We start from the raw sequence: 23,017 nt of genomic DNA, 5'->3' as shown, positions 1-23,017 counted from the left end.
CTGACTCAAAATCAAAGAAGAGTAAAAATAGTTCTGGACATACTTATTCAAAACCTGTATTTGTAATAACAAAGAATAGGCAAGAAAAGGAAGAAAAATACTTCATTCACATCATCAGCAGAAGAAAAGGCGACATGGAAATAAAAATCCCTAGTCACATACCAGCATTTGGCAAATGAACGACGGGAATTCAACATACTAAGAAATTCAATCACTTATTTCCTACACAATCTACAGTTCCAAGTCAAAGTCTTTATTAAAAGACAATATGATGGTCCAAGCAAATACAATTTAAGAAAGCTTATTACAGTATGATACAATCATCTATCACCAAGACAAAATATGCTACATTATTCAGAAACCAAATAACCAAAGTTCAAATGATCAAATTCTAATATTGCTACATATGCATTTCTACACAAACACTAAAAATACAGCAGACTGGAATCACATCTGTTACTAGTTCTGAATCTGCTTCCCCCTACTTAAATACTACCCTCAGGCAAATCACTCTCTGGGAACCAGTTTTCTTATTCTAAAGATGATTTTTTTTTAAGTTTTATTTATTGTATTTATTTATTTGAGAGATAGAGAGAAAGAGAGAGAGACAGAGAGGGGCTGAGAGAGGAAGAGAGAACCCTAAGGCAGGCTCCACGCTGTCAGTATGGAGCTTGACATGGTGGCTCAAATTCATGAACTGTGAGATCATGACCTGAGCCAAAATCAAGAGCCAAACTCTTAACCAACTGAGCCACCCAGGCGTCCTGGTTTTCTTATTCTAAATAGTGAGAAAAGTGAGCAAAAGTTCTGAATATTTCACACAAATGGCTAATAATGCAATTTAAAAAATGTTTAACTGCATGTAATCAAAAAGACAGCACAGTAAGATAGAAATTATATACCAGCCTCAAACACAATTACTGTAATTCTGGATAATAGATACCCATAACCACGGCATTAAAGAAATGCATGGCCCTAACTACACTTCTGAAATATCCGTGAAAGAGCAATTATTGTTCGTGTTACAAGCTTATTATATTCTGATTCTTGAACATCTGTATGGCCTACAAGGTTGTTCAATTAAGCACAATATTCAAATGAGTACCATAGAACATTAAAAATCCATCCTATTAAACTGTAGATACACTAGTCAAAAAATGGGTGTCAAAGACTTCATCGCAAAATTGGAAGGAGCTAATGGGTCAAATATGGCCCTCTGAGAAGATGACATTTGTGCATTACAATGATCTTGAATTCTCTATTTCTTTAAGACTTATGGGGCAAGAAAAAAAAATTAGTAAAAGAAAAAAAAAGAGAGAGATCAGTAATTTATGATTTTCTGAGGCAAAATTATCTAAAGAACCCTGATTTGGATTTTCACTCACAAATCTACAAAAAGGGCAGCAGAGGGTAATAGAAAAGGAATCAAACATTCCAAGTGGCAACTAATCCTTTCTGGTGCAGACTGGGGAGAATTTTTAAAAGTGAGGAAAGTGGAATAAAATTATCTGGCCACTTTCCTCAGATTACTCAAGAATACAGGACATGCATGTGGCAGCCAATTACCTGATGCTATTAGGTGAGCCTTCACTTTTCAGATATGGTTGGAAAGTAGGAACCAATCCCTGGAGTACTGAGAGCCATGAATGGAATTTTTTTTTTTTTCCCTATAGCTGGTAAAACATATTGGAAAAAAGAATGGATTAGGTCTGTACACTGTGTGGTAACTATGACCACATATAACATTTAGTAGTAGTCTAATTCATCAACTTTACAAAAAGTACTTTTACAATGTTCCATGGGACTCAGCTTTTTCTTTAGCTATCTCTCACCAGTACACATTAATTGCCATCATGAATTACTCTATTGTATATGACACTAAATTTAAGATTGAGACTAGCCCATTAAATATTTTCACCTAAAAAATGAGTCAACACTTCTCTGCAGTGTCTTTATATTTTTCTTTTTAAATAAATACAATGTTCTTATCCTGTTTTTCTCTAAAATTACTGTCAGAAACAAAGTTCCTAGTATCTCCAAAAGTTCATTCACATAAACATTAAAGTAAGATCTCAATACGAAAAAATCTTTAGCAATAAATATAACTCTAAGCATTCTTTTGTTAACTGAGGAGTCCGTATTTCATCAAATAAGACACTAACTTTATATATCACAAAGATAAAGCACTGTCCAAAAAATTTTTAAATGTCATCAATTATTAGTCCCAAATTTTAAAATGTTAACAAATGAAAAAGTGCCCATTTTAGAACTGACGACATTAGCTGTATGGATGATGAATGAATGAATGAATGAATGAATGAATGAAGAAACACTCTCTGAGCCCCTACTAGTAACCAACACTGGGAATACAACTGCCAAGCAACACCCTGGATCTATTCAGTGGGAAAGTTCATATTCTCTTCGCCTGTCACCTTTCCATACCTATCTTACCTTGTAATTTAAGATCAAGTCAGGATGACTTCCTTGACCCCTGCAGTGCAAGTTATCTGCTCTTACAGAAAATCCCACAGCTTTTTAAGGCTAGTAGCATTCCTCAGGCATCCAATCATTAACTTTCTGGTGTCACTCTCTAACTAGATTCCCCTTTAACAGACATTTGTCTTTATCCTCTAAAGCAATCAGAACTTACTTATTAAAATCTACTGAGGAATTGGAGAATGTAACAAATGGAATGTTTCTGTGTAATAATAACCATATGGTATATTCACAGAACATATATGGTTACTCTAATGGATAAAACACTATTTATTTGAAGTTTAAGGGATCATTTCTACTTGCTATAAGCTTTACTAAAATAATTTTGTATAACGAAGCATGAAATTTTAATTTTTAAAAAAAATCTGAGCACTATTTTTAAAGAGTACCACATATTAATTTAAAAGTATCTCCTCTTGGGGCGCCTGGGTGGCGCAGTCGGTTAAGCGTCCGACTTCAGCCAGGTCACGATCTCGCGGTCCGTCAGTTCGAGCCCCGCGTCGGGCTCTGGGCTGATGGCTCAGAGCCTGGAGCCTGTTTCCGATTCTGTGTCTCCCTCTCTCTCTGCCCCACCCCCATTCATGCTCTATCTCTCTCTGTCCCAAAAATAAATAAACGTTGAAAAAAAAAAAAAAATTAAAAGTATCTCCTCTTAAGTACATAAGCCATTTCTTAAATACCAAACATTCCAAAAAGAATGTTAGAAGTGTCATCAGTATTCTATGATACAATGAATGCAGTAATTTCAAATGTACCTAGAGTCATAAAAAGCTAAAGTTGAAAGAAGCCTTCATTTAAGGCAAAACTTATAAAGCAAGGTAGGCCTCGAAAACAACATATTCTTTCTATGATTTTTAAGTGAAGACCAAGGTGCAATACAGTTTCATAGATGGTGGGAGATCAACAGGCATGAAATAATTGGCTGTAAGTAACTTCTGACCACTTGAGGTGGTCCAGATAGTCTCCATACGCTTATGTTAGGATGTTTTAGGATATGCATCTGCACTGCCAAAATCAGAAAGAAAATATAGTGTACTCAACCTAACCACAAAATGCATTTGTTTTACAATATAACATAGGCAGTCTCTAAATTATGAAGGTACCAAAAATTGCCTAAAGCATTAAAGTTTTTTCTTGGTCATGTTATATTATGTGTATAAATACATACTATTATGCCTACTACAGCATTATCTATTTTTTATCCCCATAAGCACTGTAACCATAACTTTTGAATGTTAAGTAAAACCCTTCAGGTTTTCAGAAGAGAAAATAATAGGCATTAATGTATAAAATTAATTTCTGATTAAGATTTTGAAATGTCACAATCCCTTAAACGTTTTTACAACTCTAAATTTTTAATTACATCTGATTTATTTGAATAAACAGTTCAGGGCATAAACTGCTGAGAAAGTTTTTCAAAAAGGACCTAATTTTCCAATTCACTGAAACACTGAATAAACTCAATGTGGTCTAATGTAGTTTCAAAGCTGTAATATCTACGCTGCTTTACATTTACTGTGGAGGTTCAATATACACCTTCTCAGCATTAAAGAGGAGTATATGATAAAAGAATAATTCCACTTGGCTAAATTTAACAGCATATATTACGTAATTGTGACATTATAAATAGAGCCATCTAAAATTACCCTCCTTTTCAATGCCTCTATGGTATGGCTAACCATTCCCTCTTTTTTTCCTCTTCTCTTCACCCCTCCTTTTTTTAAATCAAGTTATAACCATATCTTGTCATCCAAAGGGATTACTGCAACACTCTAAGGTTAATTCTAAAAGAACAATCTTGAGGTTACTTCACTATCTCCCATATACTTACAATTAAAGACCTGCAATAGTTAGTAGTTAGATCACCAGGACCTAACTTTCCAACAATAGAAAAGATTTAAAAAGCTAGATCCAGGGAGGCAACATTCCTGCCTGACAGACTAACTGAAGGTAAAAATGATGCTCAGCATGCCTCAATGGCAGTAGAAACAGCCTAGAATATGAGACATGTTATAAAGAGGTAAGACGGGGAAAACTGGGATAAATTGGGCATGTCTATGTTCTAGAGATCTCTAACATCCAGCAGAAACTCTCTAATGGATAGAACTGCTTGGTCGATTTTAACTTATGTGTACCTTTTAGCAAAGACAACATGAATAGTAGGTCTCATTAATTTTCTTCAGCATTTCATTATGAAATTAAATTAAATAGACTACATAGATGAAACAGTTCTATGCACAATCCCTGCTAAAAGGATATATCAGTATGATCTGAAAAAGATGGTACATTTGATACTGGCTAGAGCTAGTTGTCAAGAGGGGATAGTTCCCAGAAAAGTAGACTGTCATTTTCAAAAACAAATAAATAAATAAATAAATAAACTTATTTATTTTTACTTATTTTGTTTTTACTTAAACAAAATCACACACACACAAAGACAAATCTAATAAGCTAAATAATAGGACTGTCCCAAAGTCAGCAAAGAAATATAGCACTAACTGTCTGGTTTATCAAGGGGAAGATGACAGAAGATACTAGATAGCCAGGGTCACAATCTATGTGGGAGCTAGAATTAAAAAGATGAATCTACAGGTAAACAGAAGAAGTCAGTAAGTAAAGAAAGAATAAAATGACACTCAGAGAACTAGGAGAATATCCAAGAGGCCTATAAAAGAAACAGCATGGCCATCCTCAATAGCTGCCTAGTTCCCAATGGCTTTCCTCCCCAAGTAAGTTTACAATACATCTCCCTTCTCGAGGTAATTGGAGAGCCTCTGCTACTCACAACCACAAGAGTCCAACATAAGTCACGTGTGATAACCTCTTCCAAGTATTTCCCTTTTATTCTCTAATACGATAACTGTTATTACTGACTAAATAGCATCCTTTTCCAAAATGGATAGAAGCCTCCCTTTCCTATGACAGAGAACCCATTCCTTGTGGTTTGCATGGCTTGGTGTTAACCACACAACCCTCACCCTCCTCAAAATACACACACATTCACACTCCCTTTCTGTAAACTGGCTTGTACATGCTCCCACCTTCACACATGCCCATGTACTTTCTCTAAAGCACTTACTCTCCTACATACTTTCCCACATAAACAGGAGTGACTGTGACTAATGCTCAAGCAATCCGAAGACACATTCCACTGGCCTCAATGATGTGTTCAGGGCTGTGTACCAGGCCCCAGGTAAACCAGTATTAAGTCCTTCACAAGACTCGCATATAGGAATATCAATGGCCAAACTGCCAGGTCTATGGAGAAAAACCTACTGATCAACAGAGAAAAAGGCAGAGTCCTAAAGATACACAGTATGTGTAACCATACCATCCTTGCTCATCAGGGCCAAGTCATTCTTCTCCCTTGAACTTGAGAGCTGAAGTCCTGAAGGAGTCCTAATATATACTCTTTCACAGCCCTAAGTCAAAGATTTATGGCAGACCAAGGAACTCGTTCCTCCACTCAACTCTAGTAGCAGTAGTCTAAAGGATTAGGAATTTCCAATAAATTGACTTCCTAATCATGTAAATATAAAATAAAGTGAAAAGCTACTCAAGAATCCAAAGTTGAAAAGTAAAGACTATAATTGCTTCTTCCATCCTTCCCAAAGATCCCTCAGAACTGGCACAAAAGGGAAGAGACTGGCCCACCGTTCAAGTTTCAAAAGCTAACATACCTTCCCAGCAAACCTGTAATTTTCTGATACTAACCAAACATACTTTCACAATTCAATAGCACTTCCAAAATTATATTTGTCTCTGCTTTATTTACTGTCTGTCTCTCTCCACCAAGCACTATGAGAGCAGAAACTGGAGGGTTTTGTTTATAGCACTCAGTATATGACAGGTGTGCTAGAATAGTTTAAGAATGAATGAATATAAAATGCCAGTTCCCTTACTCATTCTACAATCATATATTACTCTTGACTGACAACTCATTATCTATCAAGCACCCTACCTGTTACTATGGAAGCTACAAAGATGAGATATGAACTCAGCCTTCCAGAAGGTAGTTCCTGACCTCTGTGTAAACATGGATCCTTTTGGTTTTCTGATGAAAATATGAGCACAATATACCAAGAAAAATACTTAAACATATAGACTAAAATTTTGCATTACATTTCAAGAGATTCACAAGGTAAAATTCCAGGTATAGTAAGATAAATTTAAAAAATGATATACAGGGGCACCTGGGTGGCTCAGTTGGTCAAGTGTCCAACTTCAGCTCAGGTCATGATCTTGCAGTCTGTGAGTTTGAGTCCCACATTGGGCTCTGTGCTGACAGCTCAGAGCCTGGAGCCTGCTTCAGGGTGAGCCTGCCCCTCCCCCACTCATGTTCTGTCTCTGTCCCTCAAAAATGAGTAAATTAAAAAAAAATTTTTTAAATGATATATATACAGGAGTACTGCAGTCCTTTATTTGTTGATCTGAGAAAACTTAGAAAGGTGACCAAAATACAAGAGAAAGACCAAAGAAGTCTCCCAATATTTTCAGAAAATAGTCATAAATTGGGAGAGCCTGTGCATAAAAAGGCCAGGAAGGGATATCAATGTCTGTAGTTTGATGAAGCTGCATAAAAATCCAAGCGGTTTTCAATACATAAAGCATAAGATAGGATATTTCTCACTACAAGTAGAGAAAAAGAAATAATATTGGTAGGTCATAAAAAGGTGCCCAATTACCTCCAGGCTTTTAAAATGTTTTCAAAATTAAAAATTAAAAAATAAAATGCTTTCAAACCTTGTACTAAAATGTTTCATTGATTTAAGTTATTACATAATAACTGTAATTAGTGATCATTAAATTTTTAAAAAACATTAGCAATAAGTAAAGTACATATGGGTATAGAGAGAATAAACATGGGGCAATATAGCCTATATTCTGAAATTCTGAGGAGATATTTCTATTGGATCATGAGGTTTCAACCAAACTATCACCATCCTTCTAGGAACGGTTTACAGTTTAAGAGGAAATAACCACACGAGACTACTTTACAAACCAAACCTATCAGGTGCCAATAAATACCATCCTGTAATGAACAAGTTTTCTCCATCTGCAACAATAAAATGTTCCCAAACCTCAAGTAAATAGGGGTCCTAAGAAACTCTACCCATCTAATTTCACTTTCTACTCCTCTAAATGCAATCAATTAAAAAGATTTCAAGGGTGCCTTGGTGGCTCAGTCAGTTAAGTGTCCAACTCTTGATTTCAACTCAGGTTATGATCTCATGGTTTGTGAGAATGAGCCCCACATTGGGCTCTGCACTGAGTGTGGAGCCTGTCTGGGATTCTCTCTCTCCTGCTCTCTCTGCCCCTCCCCCCACCTGTGTTTGCTCACTTGGGCATGCACACTCTTGCTCTCTCAAAAGTAAATAAACATTTACAAATAAATAAACTAATAAAAAGATTTCAATTATGGGGCACCTGGGTGGCTCAGTCGGTTAAATGCCTGACTTCAGCTCAGGCTGAAGATCAGGTCATGATCCCATGGTTCATGAGTTTGAGCCCCACATCCGGCTAGCTTAAAGTTGACATTGCAGAGGTTGCCAGGGATTTTCCGTCTCCCTCTCTCTGCCTCTCCCCTCACTCTCTCTCTCGGAATAAATAAATAAACTTAAAAAAAAAAAAAAAAGATTTCAATTACTATTGGACAAAATTTTCTGACGTGTGGACAAACACACACACACACACACACACACACACACACACATCACCAAGGTTGTAAATCCACATATGAAATCTTTTCTAAGAAAATTTAAAAAAAGTAGCAAACTAAAGTTGATGCCCAGCATGAACAATTTTCAAACTTTAGAGTTAGAAGCAACCGTAGAAACTTTAGCAACCAGATCAATCCTTGCTTTTATGTTAAAAAAAAAAAAACAAAAACAAAACAAAAAACAAGGCATAGCAAAAGTCTGCCCAATAACAGGTTGAGAAGTCTTCAAATTTATGGAGGCAGATACAGGCCAAATGAGACCCGAATTAGTACGTAACATCTTTTATAACATGCAAATTAAGTTTAAGAACAAACAGAAGTACTTACGTTAAGGAGTAACTCATCTTTTGTTTTAAGAGGGAAATTCTTATTTTCCTTCTCAACTTGTAAATCATCTTCTCCATCTGACAGCAGTGGGGGAAGTGACAGACGAGAGGACGATGATGAGGAAGATGATGAGGACGAGGAGGAGCTTGAACTATCTGAATCTGTGTCACTGTAGGGGAGAAAAAGTTGAAAACTTAGTAAAGCAGTAGTAAAACAGTACTAAATTACAAGTGTTCAACTAGGAAATATCTACTTTACTATGTATTTACTGTTGCTGATATAATTCAAAAGCTAGCATCTCGAAATTGACTATGATTTTTGGAAAGTAGTGTTTAATCCATTGGTAACATTTGCAAAACCTCTGCTATAACCCAAAACCTTTTTATTAAAATAGTCTCACACATCATACATTTGTCTTAATGTAATTATGCATGTGACAAATCACTCACAAAAGAAATCTCTGAACAAGAGACCTTTCTTCCTACTCAATGACCAGAAGATCACTTAATTGCCAATAAAATGTTCAGTTTCATGCAACTTGGGAAACTCCTGAAAATTACCAATCATGCTGACCACTCTACTCTCTAAAAACTCCCTTAGCCCTTGATTTCCACAGCAATTACCAGTAACCCTCTTAAATTGTTTGCTGATTATGTCCCTCAGCACATTTTATGTTTTTAAAAGTCTATCCTCATTTCTTCTTCTTTGTCCTCTTCCCATGGATAACCTCATCCATTCCAATGATTTCAATCATCACTCCTTATAGATAACTCCTAAATCATTTGCTTTGATAATGAAAATTCTAGGCTCCACCCCTTATCTCTGGCTGTACACTGGCCACTTCTGTATGAATAACCTACACTTACCTCATACTAGCAACAAGTTTAAAAAAAAAAAAAAACATTCTCCCTACTAAACCTGCTTCTCTCCTTGAGCTACTATTTCATTGCTTAGTCTTCAATCCACTCACTATAGGTGGAAAAGTTGGAATCATTTTGAGCTAATGCAATCTCACAGTGATAAAATACTATCTTCAGATGGCAAACTTCACTCCTACTCCACTTCTCACTCCCATTTCCACTGTCACTATGACCATATTTGGGGGAGGTCCTCATTTCTCACCTATCTTTCTGTAATAACTGTATAACTGGTGTTAACACTAGTAGTCTCTTTCCACTACAGTCAACCCTTCCTTCTACTGCTGTTAACTTTCACCCTTTCATGACCTTCCCTCCTAATTAGTTCACACTTGCTTAAAATAAAAAAATAAAAAAAAAAAACATCCATGATTGGACATCAGATCTTAGGGAATTATTAATTTTGTTATGTGTGGTAATTGTGATTATGTAAGAAAATGTCCCCTTAGAGAATGCATGCTGAAACATTCAGGGAGAAAGTGTCATAATACCTATAAATGACTTTAAAATGGCTCATTAATGGGGCACCTGGGTGACTCAGTCGGTTAAGCATCTCTTGATTTCGGCTCAGGTCGTGATCTCATGGTTGGTGAAATGGAGCCCTGTGTTAGGCTCTGCCCTGACAGTGCAGAGCCTGCTTGGGATTCTCTCCTCCTCTCTCTCTCTCTCAAAATAAATAAAGATTTAAAAAAATAAAATGGCTCTGAAACTAACTTCTGAAATGTTAATAAGTATTAAATCAAGATGACAGCTGTGTGTTTGTACCATTCTTTCCATTTCTTTATTAAGAAAACACTAAACAGAGAAAACCTTTAAAACTTTCTCCATAAATCTATGCTGGGTGCAAGACACAGGCCATGCTCCTAGTGTATTTCAGAGCCCTCTGCAATCAGGTTCCTGATAACCTTTACAATCCCATCTCCTGCCACTTCTCTAGCACAGAAGCATATAAAACTTCCCAAATTCCCTTATTTTCACACCTCATGCCATTATTTGTGCTATTTGACTGGAATGTCCCCAGGGCAGAAAAATTCCATTCTTCTTTATAGGCTCAACTCAAATATTACCTCCTCTGAAGCCACCCCCTACCCACCAAAGGTACACTTATTTCTTTCTTTGTCTAGCACAGCTTTTTTTTTTTCAAACTGCCTACTACAGCCAGTCCATACTATTCCATAATTCATTGAAAAACAATGGACTATTAAGTGCTTGAAATTAAGACATTAGTTCTGGCAAGTATGGTCTTTCCTTCTGTTACCAGTGAACTCCTTCCCACTATTACTATTATCAGGAATCTTCCCCTCTATCCCTGATCATTCCCATCAGCATATCAAAACTCTACACTACCTCTGTTGAATTCCTCCCCTGGAAATGGCCTCATTTCTCCCCTTAAAGTTTCTTGACACGGTTGTTGTTAACACATGCTGTCTCTGCTCCTTTACTTCCCATTCAGTCTTTACCCCAAAATGGCTTCCATCACCACCACTCCTTGACAAGATCACCAACATTCCCCATGTTGTCAAGTCCAGTGGACATGTTTCTGTCATCTTAATTAACTTCTCAGCAACATTTGACATGGTTCCCACTGGCTTCCTCAAAAAACTTCCATATTTTGGCATCCACTATGTTAAGGGGGTATTCCACCCTCATGTGGCTTCTTCTGTCTTCACGGCTTTACATATGACCTTCACTTGGGGCACCTGGGTGGCTCAGTCAGTAAAGCGTCCAACTTCAGCTCAGGTCATGATCCCAGTGAGTTCGAGCCCAGCGTTGGGCTCTGTGCTAAAACTCAGAGCCTGGAGCCTGCTTCAGATTCTGTCTCCATCTCTCTCTGCCCCTCCCCCACTTGTTCTCCCTCTCTCTCTCTCAAAAATAAACATTAAATAAAAAATGTCGTTCACTTAAAAGAGACTAAACAGACATAACATCCAAATGCACTGTTTGAGAATCTTGTTTGAATTCTAATTCAAACAAACCAACTATTAAAAGACAACTAGCAAAATATGAATACAGACTGGCTATTAGGTGGTATTAAGGAATTAGGGTTAATTTTACTACATTTGATAATGACATGGTGGTTGCTTAACAGTACTTTATCAGTCAGAAATGTAAAGAACATATAGGTAAGGTGACATGCTGTTTTAGATTTCCTTTAAAACTCTCAGGTTAAAAAAAAAGATAAAACAAGATTAGCAAAATAATGGAAACTGTTTAAGTGTGGTGACGAGTACATGGGCATTCATTACATTACTCTCTACTTTCAACAAATTTGAAATGTCTGTAATAAAAAGTTAAACTAAATCCTATTTGTAATCTGATGTTCAACTTTACATCTCTAGTCAAGAATTGTCCTCTGAACTCTAAATTTATTATCCCATGCTTCTCTGACATCTACAATTAGCTGTCAAAGAAATCTCAAATTAACTGTTCAAATTAAACACTCTTATTTGTCTCCAGCCCCCATCCCAGATAGGTTACTCCCCACTTCACTAAACAGCACCACCAATGTCTCTTTGTCTAGCTCACTGCCCCACCTATTAGGGCAACTTCAAAATATTTAACCCAGACAACAATGGTCATGTCATGGACTCATGCAACATCTTTCCAACTACTTCCACACCAACCCCTGTTCCACTCTTGCTTCTCTGCTCTCACTCTTTTTTTGAGAGAGAGAAAGCGAGAGAGCGAGTGCAGAAAGGGCAGAGAGAGAGAATCCCAAGCAGGCTCAAACTATCAGCACATAACCCGATGTGGGGCTTGAACCCACAAACCCTGAGATGATGACCTGAGCTGAAACCAAGAGTGGGAGACTTAACCGATTGAGCCACCCAGGCACCCCTCTTCTTTCACTCTTGAATCCAGTTCAATTCCTTCTCTATAGAGCAAAACTTATTAGAATATACACCTGAGAATGCCATTTCTCTGCTTAAAATTCAAAAGCTTCTCTAACACTTTGAATGAAAACTTTAACATGGCTACAGGGTCCTACAGGGTTGGCCTCTCCTATTACTTTCTCAATGTCTCACTTGTCCCTTCACTGTAATTCTCACCACCTCTAATTTATGTATTGATGTGTTTAGTTTTAGTTTTGGTCCCTCTCTCTATTTTATTCACCTATTCAGTATCCCACATGACACTCAAATACGTGTAGATAACGTTCAGTGTGGTTTAGTAACATCCTACAACCTTAAGTCCTCTCTCACCACATGTGTCATATTTATAAAAAAAAAAAAAAAAAAAAAAAAAAACCTGTTTATAAAATCTATCCAGATCATATAATAATGCTAAATAACAATGTTTCCCTAATTTCACGAACACGTGCTCCCTGCAAGAATTCTACGAATTAACAAAATTGTCAGGAGCCAAACGGGAAATGTCTGAAATCCTGTATCTGGTCCTTCCTTAACTCATCTGGCTCAAAAAAACACACTCTAAACCTGTTTGTTTGTTTGAAGATCCGACAAAACTCAAAATCATAAACGTAAAGGGACACACGCCAAACTGGTTATCGAATCCATCATCCTCAGGTTTTTTTTTACGATCTATACATAGGACCCTTCAGACTACCACATTTAAGAAAGAGGGATCTGATTATTAATCTCGGATTCACCACGCGATTTGCAGAAGAGAGAGGAATGGGCGGTCCGAGCTACTTGTCAACACGTGCTCAGTAAGCTTAGCTACCTCTCCTCCCTCCCTCCCGGGCCCACGCGAGAACCCTCAGTCCCTGGCCTCGCGCCTCCCCCGACCCTCCCGAGATCCGGGACCCCTAGGAACCGGACCTGTCCGAGTCTGAATCCGAGTCCGAGGTCTCTAGAGAGTCTGGGGTCCGCGCCTTCTCTGCGGAGCCCGAGCCGGTGACGCAGTTCCCTCCCGGTGGAGGTTCTGGCCTTGATTGCGGCGCGAGTTCAGGCGGCTGTTCCTTTGCAGGCTGAGCCTCCGCGGCCTGCCCGGTGTCCGGGGACCGCTCATCCGACTGTGGTGGCGGCCGAGGGTCTGGGGCAGGTACACAGCTCGGAGACAGCACCGCCTGACCCTGGCTATCTCCCAAACTGGTGCCATTAAATTTCAGAGTTTCCAACTGAGCGGCAGCGGCCTCCACCACTTCCATGGCGTCGCGCCGGAGACCCAGTCGGATTCACCTTCAGGGCCCTCAGAGAGGCTCGCGGGTCCCTCGGGAAAAGGACAGAACAACAGGGTTCCCGTCTGTAACCGCGCCAGGGCCCAACTTCCCGCGTTTCTGGGTAACTGCACGCCTAGCTGCCTGGAGACACGCCCCCGCCGTTTACTCAGCGGCACTTCCGGGGGAGCGTACGACGTGACCGGACGCGACTGCGCTCACCGGGGGCGGGGCGGACCCGCGGGGCCCTAAACCCTCCGTTTCATTGCGTCCCCGGGCACCTTGGGGTCAGGGGGCTGGACGTTCCAATTATTGCATCTGGGACAATTCAACTTCAAGCTGAGATGCGAAGGAGGGCTTGTAGGGCAAGGGAGTTACCTGATTGCACGAGTCACTGTAAGTAAGAAACTTGAGCCAGAAGTCTGGAACAGACACTTCTAGTAAACTTAATTAAAGTTAAATCGATAGATAGATAGCAGGCGCGTTAACAATCATCTGAAAAAAATTACTGCAACTATTCCTTGTTTTTCTTCAAAGCACTCTCAAAAAGAGCAGTAATAGTTGACTGAATGTTGCTGCTTGTTGATGTTATGGTGAGATCTATATTGTAGTTGATGGTGAGATCTATATTGTAGTTGATGCCACTTAATAGAAAGGGTAGGGTGGGACTAAAATGAACAAACTTAGCATGGAAAACTGTTTAGATCATAAGGAAGGTAAGCAAAAATTTCTTAGGATTGAGGCAGAGATCGGAATTCGATGGTATCTTTTTCAAAAACAATTTTTAATGTTTATTTGAGAGTGTGAGTGGGGGAGGGGCAGAGAGAATCTCTAGCAGGCTCTACTCAGAGCCCGATATGGGGCTCCAAGCCACAAACCGCGAGATCATGACCTGAGCCAAAATCAAGAGTCGCACACTTAACTGACTGAGCCACCCAGGCTTCTCTATAGTTATCTTTTTAGAACTTAAGTTTAATGTATCAGCTCTTCAGGAATAATAAATAACATCATTGTTACCATTTAGTAAGCATGCATATGTGCCAAGGACTGTGCTAAAGATTTGTCAGTTTTTTTTTACTGAGAATATGTCCTGTGCACACCACATTAGCAGACCTTCACAGAAACGTAAGAGTAATACATCATATCAAATCTTAAGGAGCTTACAATGTAATTGAAGTAAAAAGGTCAATGCCCAGAAGATAACTAGAAAAACATTTGAAATGTGAAATACAGGATGCAAATTCAGCAGTCATAAGAAGTTCAGTAAGACTGGTAGGCTGTATCATGGATAACCTCCAAAGACAAGCAGGAATTTAAGCTTGAGATACCACTCATGAATGCAATAACTAAAGTTTAGTTTTCCCAACTAAATAGACCTGTGTTCAAATCTCAGCCCTACCATTTCCTTATTGGTGTAATAGTAACCTGGAGGCTCCTGGATGGCTCAGTTGATTTTGGCTCAGGTTATGATCTCACAGTGTGTGAGTTTGAGCTCCACATCACTGTCAGCATGGACCTGCTTGGGATTCTCTCTCTCTCTCTTGCTCTCTTTCTGCCCCTTCACACTTGTGCTCTCTCCTTCTCTCTCATTCAAAATAAATAAATAAACTTAAAAAAAAAAAAAAAAGTAACCTTAAGCAGGTAGCCTGACATACCAAAATCTCATTTTCCTTACCTATAAAATGGAGATAAAAATACTATCTCCTATAGTTCATGTGAGCACTAATTAAGGATTTATACAAGAAAATGCCACATATCAAACACACATTAGTGTGAAAAAATGGTTGATAAATAGAACAATGAACAAACTTATGAATAAAATGACACTTCAGCGACACTGATCTTGCAGAGATATGTGGTGTCAATGTGAAAAGAGAAGAAATTTAAGTCAGAATGTCCTAGCCAGATAAAAGTCTGTTGAATGGTTCCAGGTTAAATAATGAAAGTCTGAACCAGTGCTAGAGTCAATGAAGTAAAGAAAACTCCCAATATCAGAAGAACCAAAGTATTCTAAAATTTCTAATTTTTTTCAGTGTTGATTTGTTTTTCAGAGAGAGAGGGAGACAGAGCATGAGCAGGGGAGGGGCAGAGAGAGACAGAGGCACAGAATCTGAAGCAGGCTCCAGGCTCTGAGCTGTCAGCACAGAGCCCAAAACAAGGTTGAACCCACGAGCTGAGAGATCATGACCTGAGCTGAAGTTGGACCCTAAACAGACTGAGCCACCCCAGGTGCCCCAGTACTCTAACATTTCTAACTGAGGAAACTAGAAAGAAGTTGATATTAACCAATAAATATGGAGAAGTTGGAATGAAATAATGAGTTTGTAGTTGAACTTGAGGGAAAAAAAAATTGGACAGTTAATTGAAAATGCCAGTAGCATTTGCAAGTATAAGACCAGAATTCAATAGAAAGGTTACAACCAGGAGTAGAGGTTTATGAACAAATAAAATACCCATTTGTTCATTCAGTAATCATTTACTTAGCACTGCCATATATTATGCACTGCACTATGAACTGGGCATACAAGAAGGTGGGTAAATCAATACAGTCCCTGCCCTTAAGGAGCTAACAGTTTAGTAGAAAAGACATGTTGGAAATAAGTGATAAATAACGTTAGTGAAGAAATGTGTTATAGAAGCATGTACTATAGTAGTGGAATGTACAGATGGAAATGCTGAAGAGAGAGAAATTACATGTAATTTTCTGTTAAAAACTCTAAATATTTGCAGTCACTCTTAGAATAAAATCCATACTCCCTGCTCTGCTTGATCTGGCTGCTGCTTATCTCTCTCATTTCCATTCTTCTTTTGCTTTTTCCTCCCTTGTGCCCGTCATCTCACTGGTCTTAATCTCCCTTCCACACACCAAGCTTACTCTTGGTATATGGCAGTTCCACTCTGCTCTTATCTTTTCTTATTAATATGGCTCATGTCTTGGGGCGCCTGGTGGCTCAGTCGGTTGAGCGTCTGACTTCGGCTCAGGTCACGATCTCACAGTTTGTGAGTTCGAGCCCCGCCATCGGGCTCTGTGCTGACAGCGTAGAGCCTGGAGCCTGTTTCTGATTCTGTGTCTCCCGCTTTCTTTGACCCTCCCCTGTTCATATGGTCTGTCTCTCTCTGTCTCAAAAATAAATAAACGTCAAAAAAAAAGTTAAAAAAATTAAAAAATATGGTTCATGTCTTCATTTTACTCATTTCTCTACTCACATATTACACCCTAGATAAGGCTTTCCAGACCACCCGATCTAAGAATACCACCCTTGAACCACTCTAGTTGGTTGTTCTTTTTTTTATTTTTCTAGTAGTACATATTTTCACATGAAACGATCACATTTATTTACTTATTGTCTCTTTTCCTACAAAACTAATTCTGTGAACTCAAGATATTTATCTGACTCAACAGCTGTCTCTCAGTGCCCAGAAGCATAACGAATCATAAAAAGATTTTTTGAATGGAAGAATAAAAAAGAAAACAATGAAGTTTTGTATAGCAATCACATTAAAAGAAAAATGACTTACAGATAAAAGTACAGATGATGCCTAAGTCATTCATTCAATTTAGATGAATGTAATGATATCTAAGAAAGGCTACTGGTTTCTCATAAAAATCTTTTTGTTTTCCAGTTGGGATGGTCTCCATGTTTCAGGATAAGAATAACTAGACCTCTCTGTAGATTTAAACTATGTTACTATTTTGCAATTGGTACTTTTTATAAGTACTTGAATGTTTCAAAATGTCTTGAATTTACCTACTTCCAGAGCCTGCCTCTCTAACAGCTTTACTTCCAACAGCTGCTAAACTTAGCCTGAAATCTTTAGCCGGAGGCTAACAGCTAAAAAAAACTCCTAGAAAGAATAAGCAGTTTATGGGATCACTATTAAAATTAAGAAAATTCTGGGGCTCCTGGGTGGCTCAGTCAGTTAAGCCTCTCACTCTTGACTTCAGGTCACCATCTCGCTTTGGTATATTCAAGCCCTGCATCGGACTCTGGGCTGATGGTGCAGAGCCTGCCTGGGATTCTGTCTTCCTCTCTCTCTGTCCTCCCCCCACCCCTTGCTCTCTATCTTTCTCTCAAAATAAATCAAAATTGGGGCATCTGGGTGGCTCAGTTGGTTGGGCATTGGACTCTTGATTTCAGCTCAGGTCATGATCTCACAGTTGGTGGGATCGAGCCCCACGTTGGGCTCTGAGCTGGTAGTGTGGATCCTGCTTGAGATTCTTTCTCTGTCTCTCTCTCTCTCTCTCTCTCTCTCTCGCTCTCTCTTTGCCCCTTCCCTGCTCATACTCTCTCTCTCCTAAGAATAAAATATAAATAAGTAAATCATACATACATACATACATACATACATAAAATAACAAAAAAATAAAACTAAATTAAGAAAATTTGTCTTGAATTAATTTATGAATTAACAGTCACATTATATTATAAAGCAAACATGTAAAACACCTAAACATATTCTTTGAAGTGCAAAAGAAAAGTTTATGAGAAGAAATTCATTTGAAAAGCAAATAAAACTTTGCAAGTTCCCCATCTCTATTTATTATAAAGATTGTGAAATTTTACAGAACGAAAAAAAAAAAAAACTGCCAACCAACTCTTCGTGCCATTTTTCACTGATTTGCAGGGTCTTGCTTCTCAAAATGTAGATGAGCAGCCTCGGCATCACACGGAAACTTACTAAGACTGCCTGTTAAGACTGCCAAAGCTCAGGCTCTATCTTCTGACTCAGAATCTGTCTTTTAAGAAGATTCCTCATGTTGATTTGCATGTGCAATAAAGTTGAGGAAACTCTGCTCTGGTGGCTATGTGAGGGAGGGAAACATGCCTGGACAAACACAGTGCTTAAAAGTGAAATAAATGAAAGCCTTTTGCAAGAGGAGTTGAAGAGCTAGACCACTGAGTCTAAACTAAATAGACTTAACAGTTTGTTGTCTGTTGATGCCTCTACCTGGATGCCCCCAAAGCACTTCAAACTCTAATATCCAAAACTGACCTCAGCATCCTTTTTCACTCTATTTCTCCTCCTTTATTTCCTATTCTGGTAATGCCACCGGTACCTACCCAGTCACTATATACTAAGTCTGAGCCTCATCAATTTGCTGTGTGACTTAATTCAAGTCATGTCATTTTCTCTGTCTGATCTTTCGTCACTCATTCATTCAATAAATATTCATCAGACACGAATTTGTGTCACATGCTGTGCTAGGTATTGGGAATAAAGTGGTAAATACAACAGAAATGGCCCTAGAGCTTATGGAACTCACAATATAAATTTCAGTTTTAAATGATGAATGGTCACAAGAACAGGCCTTGATAGACCTCAGAGTGCATCAGGAGCCAATAAAACTGAGGGTTAGGGAATGCGGAGATTGGCATTCCAGATTGATTACAAGTGTTGGGTTTCGAGTAAGATTTCATTTGAAGAAAAGATTTAGAAAAGAAAAAAAAAAAGAACAACTTGAAACTTAAGACCTTTTATAGAATTGTGATTTCATATAGTCTGCTTTTAGTTCTCAGGTTTTTTGAATTCAGGAATTTTTATAGAATATGACACAGTGATTGATCTGTTTATTTCAGTGTTTAAAAAGACATAAATCGGGGTGCCTGGGTGGCTCAGTTGGTTAAGCGTCCAACTTCAGCTCACTTCATGATCTCACAACTCATGAATTCGAGCCCCATGTCAGGTTCTGTGCTGACAGCTCAGGGCCTGGAGCCTGCTTCAGATTCTTTATCTTGGTCTCTCTCTGCCCCTCCCCCATTCCCTCTCTCTCTCTCTCTCTCTCTCTCTGAAAAAAAATATTTAAAAAAATTTAGATTAAAAAAAAGACATGAATAGACACATGTATGGTTAGAAGCATACAATTCCTTTGTTAAATGGAAATAAGATTTTGTAACATTTGTTACATAACGATTATAAGCTGTTTATCACTCCCTCCACCTACCTGTGACATTTATGGTACCATTCTTCTATTTTCCCCCTTTCTGCTTTATTTTCATTTTCTTGGTTTTACTTTTGGCTTTTCCTCCATTCTCTCTTAACTGTTGATGTAGTAGTTAGTCTCACCTGTCTCTAACCCATGCTCTACACTCTTGCCAGAATAAGATGTCTGAAATGCAAATATGATCATATAATTTTTCTGACTTAAAATCTTTCCGTAATTCACCATTTCCTTAAGATAAAAGAAAACTCCTAAATATGACATGAAAACAAAATTGCAAAGCAACCACCCAATAGGTGATGGGAATGAAGACAGTGTTGTCAGAGACTATTTTAAGCAAAACAAGGAGACAGGGAAAGTTGGGCTGGTTTTCCTTCTCTTGGGCTAGGCATTGTTTTCTATTTCTACATTCAACATACTGTTCTCAAATATGTCAAAATATACAGGATGTGATCTTCCGATACTTGAGTGGTCTTGAGAGCTGGAAATATAGACTTTATCTTAGACTGCCCTGAGGACTCCACATACATTATTGTTGACCCTTAAAAATGATCATCTGTTGATTGCATTAGATCATCTTCTGACCCTGTTTTTATGGCTGTTAAAGTCCTCCAAACCCTAATGCGTCTCACTTAGAATGCCAGTTGATGTCAGGCTTTCAGGGACTCTTGAAAGCTCTCTTAAGACAAGTATGCATTCCCATTGCCCTTTGCTATGAGAACAACCAGACGGACCATATAAATTAGGTCCTTGAGGAATGTCTCCAGGGAAACAAATTTTTTAAGCATGATTATAGGATTACCTCTTTCCCTGAAGATAGAATTCATATATACCTGCTGCTATAGACTAATTGTTTGTATGCCCCCAAAATTCATATGTTGAAACTTAATCCCCAATGTGATGGTATTAGGATGTGGAGCCTTTGGAGATGATTAGGTCATGAGAGCTCTGCCTTCATGAGTGGGATTAAAGACCTGAGAGAACTTCCTTGCTCTTCTAGCAATATGAGATTAAAACAAGCAGTCAGCATTCTGCAATCAGGAAGGGAACTATCATCAGAACCCAAGCAAACTGGCACCTTGATCTCACACTTCAAGCCTCCAGAACTGTGAGAAGTAAGTTTCTGTTGCTAACAAGTCCACAATACTTCATTTTAGAAGCCTAAATTGACTAAGACACCAATATTCCATGATATGGTTCTAACAGGATATTAAATTGGAACTTTTGAACAAAGCACCAGAATACAAGTGGTGCTACCTTTGAGAAAGTGCTAGACTTCCTTGAAGGCAGAATTTCAAAGGAAACAGCCAATGCTCATTTATGAAAACCTTAAATTTCCCTTATTCACAATGAAAATATAAAAAAGTAGGATGGACAAAGGATTGTATGAAGAGGTTTTGAAAGAGAAGTTGAGGTGTGCCTGGGGGGCTTATTCGGTTAAGCATCCTACTTCAGCTCAGGTCATGATCTTGCAGCTCGTGGGTTTGAACCCCACTTCGGGCTCTGTGCTAATAGTTCAGAGCCTGGAGCCTGCTTCAGATTCTGTCTCCATCTCTCTGCCCCTCTCCTCACTCAAGCGTTCTCTCTCTCTCTCTCTCTCTCTCTCTCTCTCTCTCTCTCTCAAATGTAAATAAACATTAAAAAAAAACTGTTGAAGGATAAAGTTGATGGATTATTGTGATTCTCACCCCCACTCTCCATCCATCTTCCCTCTTTTCGCTCTGCCATTTCTCATCAACACAGGAAGGACCAAAAAAATCTAGCATGATAACCTTGGAAAGGAGGAGAAATATTAGGACAGGATAAAAGACAAAAGGAAAACCGTGTCCTGCTTCCCACAGTCAGCAACCAGCTCAAAGAAGTCTTCAGTTGGAGAGAAGTGTGAAGATTTTATGTTGAAATAAAATTTAGAATTTTGATTATTATGTGAGACACATTGTTATTTTTATGTTTGCCATGTTAAAAGATCATAGGAATTTCTCTTTTTGCAGAGTGACCAGAAAAGTCAGAGAGACTGAGTTTTCACACAAATAGAGGGATTGTTCCCCTGGGCAGATTTAATGGGACAGTGGAGGAAGTAAAGTTCATTTTTTGGATTACACTGCTCGAGTCCATTGTGTTCAAAATACCAGTTACCTAGTCCTAGCCCCCAGACTTTCCCAGCCATCTGCCCTTCCAAACCTAGAAGAGTTCCCCACTACATTGTACTCCTTTATGACCAAAGCCAAACACCCCTCAAAATCCCCCAGAAAAGCATGCTTTGCTGAGAGCTGAAGGTAATGCAAAGAAAGATGCAAATTGCTGCAAAGTCAAAGACTGAGTTCCTGACCCATACCAGAGAACTAGTGTCCTTGTTCTCATCACTTTCTTGCTCTTGCACTTTCTTAATCTCGTTTTTCTTCATTCTTTATTATGCCTTACTTTTCCATATCGCCTTGCTTCTCTGTCCTGACACTCAGCTTCAGTCCCTGGCTAGATTAGGGGCAAGAGGGGGCATAGCTACGGCCTTTAGCCTCCTCAAGCACACTCCAAACCCTGCACTCCTGTGGTTATGGTGCAGGAGTGAGTGATTGTGCCTTTCCTGGCAAGGCAGCTTCCACAGCAAGCTTAGGGCTTCAGGTGAAAAAGGGTCTCAGAATGTTAACATTTTACTACATATTCTCATTGTCACCCCATGTGTGTGTATACATACATCTGCATCTGTTTGTGCATGTGTCTACAACATTATGCCCCACTTGGAAGTCAGTGACAGAAATGATGCCTCTCTACCCCAAATATTTCAGTGCATGTTTCCTATAAAAAGGACATTTCACGTATAAACACAATAAAATTATCAATTATACGTAACAATCAATTGTTTCTTTGGAGAACAAGGCAATTATTTTGAAGAATGTTTCTTAACTAGGGTTCATCTGATATTTTCTCATTATTTGATTCATATGATATATTTATTTTGCAAGGATATCACAAAAACAATGCTGTGTTTCTGGCAGCAAATTACATTAGGAGATTGTGCCAGTACAGTAATGTTAATTTTAGGTAAGCTGGGTAATGAGTCAGTGGGAGTTCTTTATACTATTTTTTTAATTCTTCTTCTTTATTTCTTTATTTAAATTTAGAGAGAGATAGAGAGCAAGCATGAGCAGGAGAGAGGGGCAGAGGCAGAGGGAGAGAGTCTCAAGAAGGCTCCATGCTCAACACAGAGCCCTGTGTAGGGCTCGATCCCATGACCATGAGATCATGACCTGAGCTGAAATCGAGAGTTGGGGGCTCAACCGACTGAACCATCCAGACACCTCTCTTTGTACTATTCTTATAACTATTCTGTGATTTTGAAATTATTCCAAGAAAATTAAAAATCCAAATATATATCCGTACAATTAAAAATAGAAATAAATAAAGCCTTAAAGAAGTTTTCAAAAAAAGGGGGTGGTGTCTGTAACACATTGAACTGCTTAACACAAACCATACTCAAACCATACTGTAAATCTATCTTT

The 23,017-nt window shown here is 38.5% G+C and overlaps 1 protein-coding gene and 1 long non-coding RNA gene across 2 annotated transcripts in view; one reads left to right on the top strand and one right to left on the bottom strand.

Moving 5' to 3' along the window:
- The window catches only part of NAF1 (nuclear assembly factor 1 ribonucleoprotein), a 42,475-nt gene extending 28,706 nt beyond the window's left edge, over window positions 1–13,769 (bottom strand). Inside the window, exons 1-2 of the mRNA XM_045464132.1 lie at window positions 13,242–13,769; window positions 8,543–8,711 (exon numbers count right to left, since the gene is read on the bottom strand). Coding sequence (XP_045320088.1) covers window positions 8,543–8,711; window positions 13,242–13,570 — 498 coding nt within the window. The 5' untranslated portion in view covers window positions 13,571–13,769. The remainder of the gene's footprint in view (window positions 1–8,542; window positions 8,712–13,241) is intronic.
- Window positions 13,770–13,798: 29 nt separating this feature from the next.
- On the top strand, window positions 13,799–21,447 carry LOC123590701. The gene is made up of 2 exons (XR_006708936.1): window positions 13,799–13,975; window positions 21,264–21,447. It is a non-coding gene; the product is annotated as an uncharacterized LOC123590701 (long non-coding RNA).
- The last annotated feature ends 1,570 nt before the right edge of the window (window positions 21,448–23,017 follow it).

The sequence above is a fragment of the Leopardus geoffroyi genome, chromosome B1 (assembly GCF_018350155.1).
Source record: "Leopardus geoffroyi isolate Oge1 chromosome B1, O.geoffroyi_Oge1_pat1.0, whole genome shotgun sequence".
Taxonomy (NCBI): Eukaryota; Metazoa; Chordata; class Mammalia; order Carnivora; family Felidae; genus Leopardus; species Leopardus geoffroyi.
This window is presented reverse-complemented; position numbering and strand designations above follow the sequence as displayed.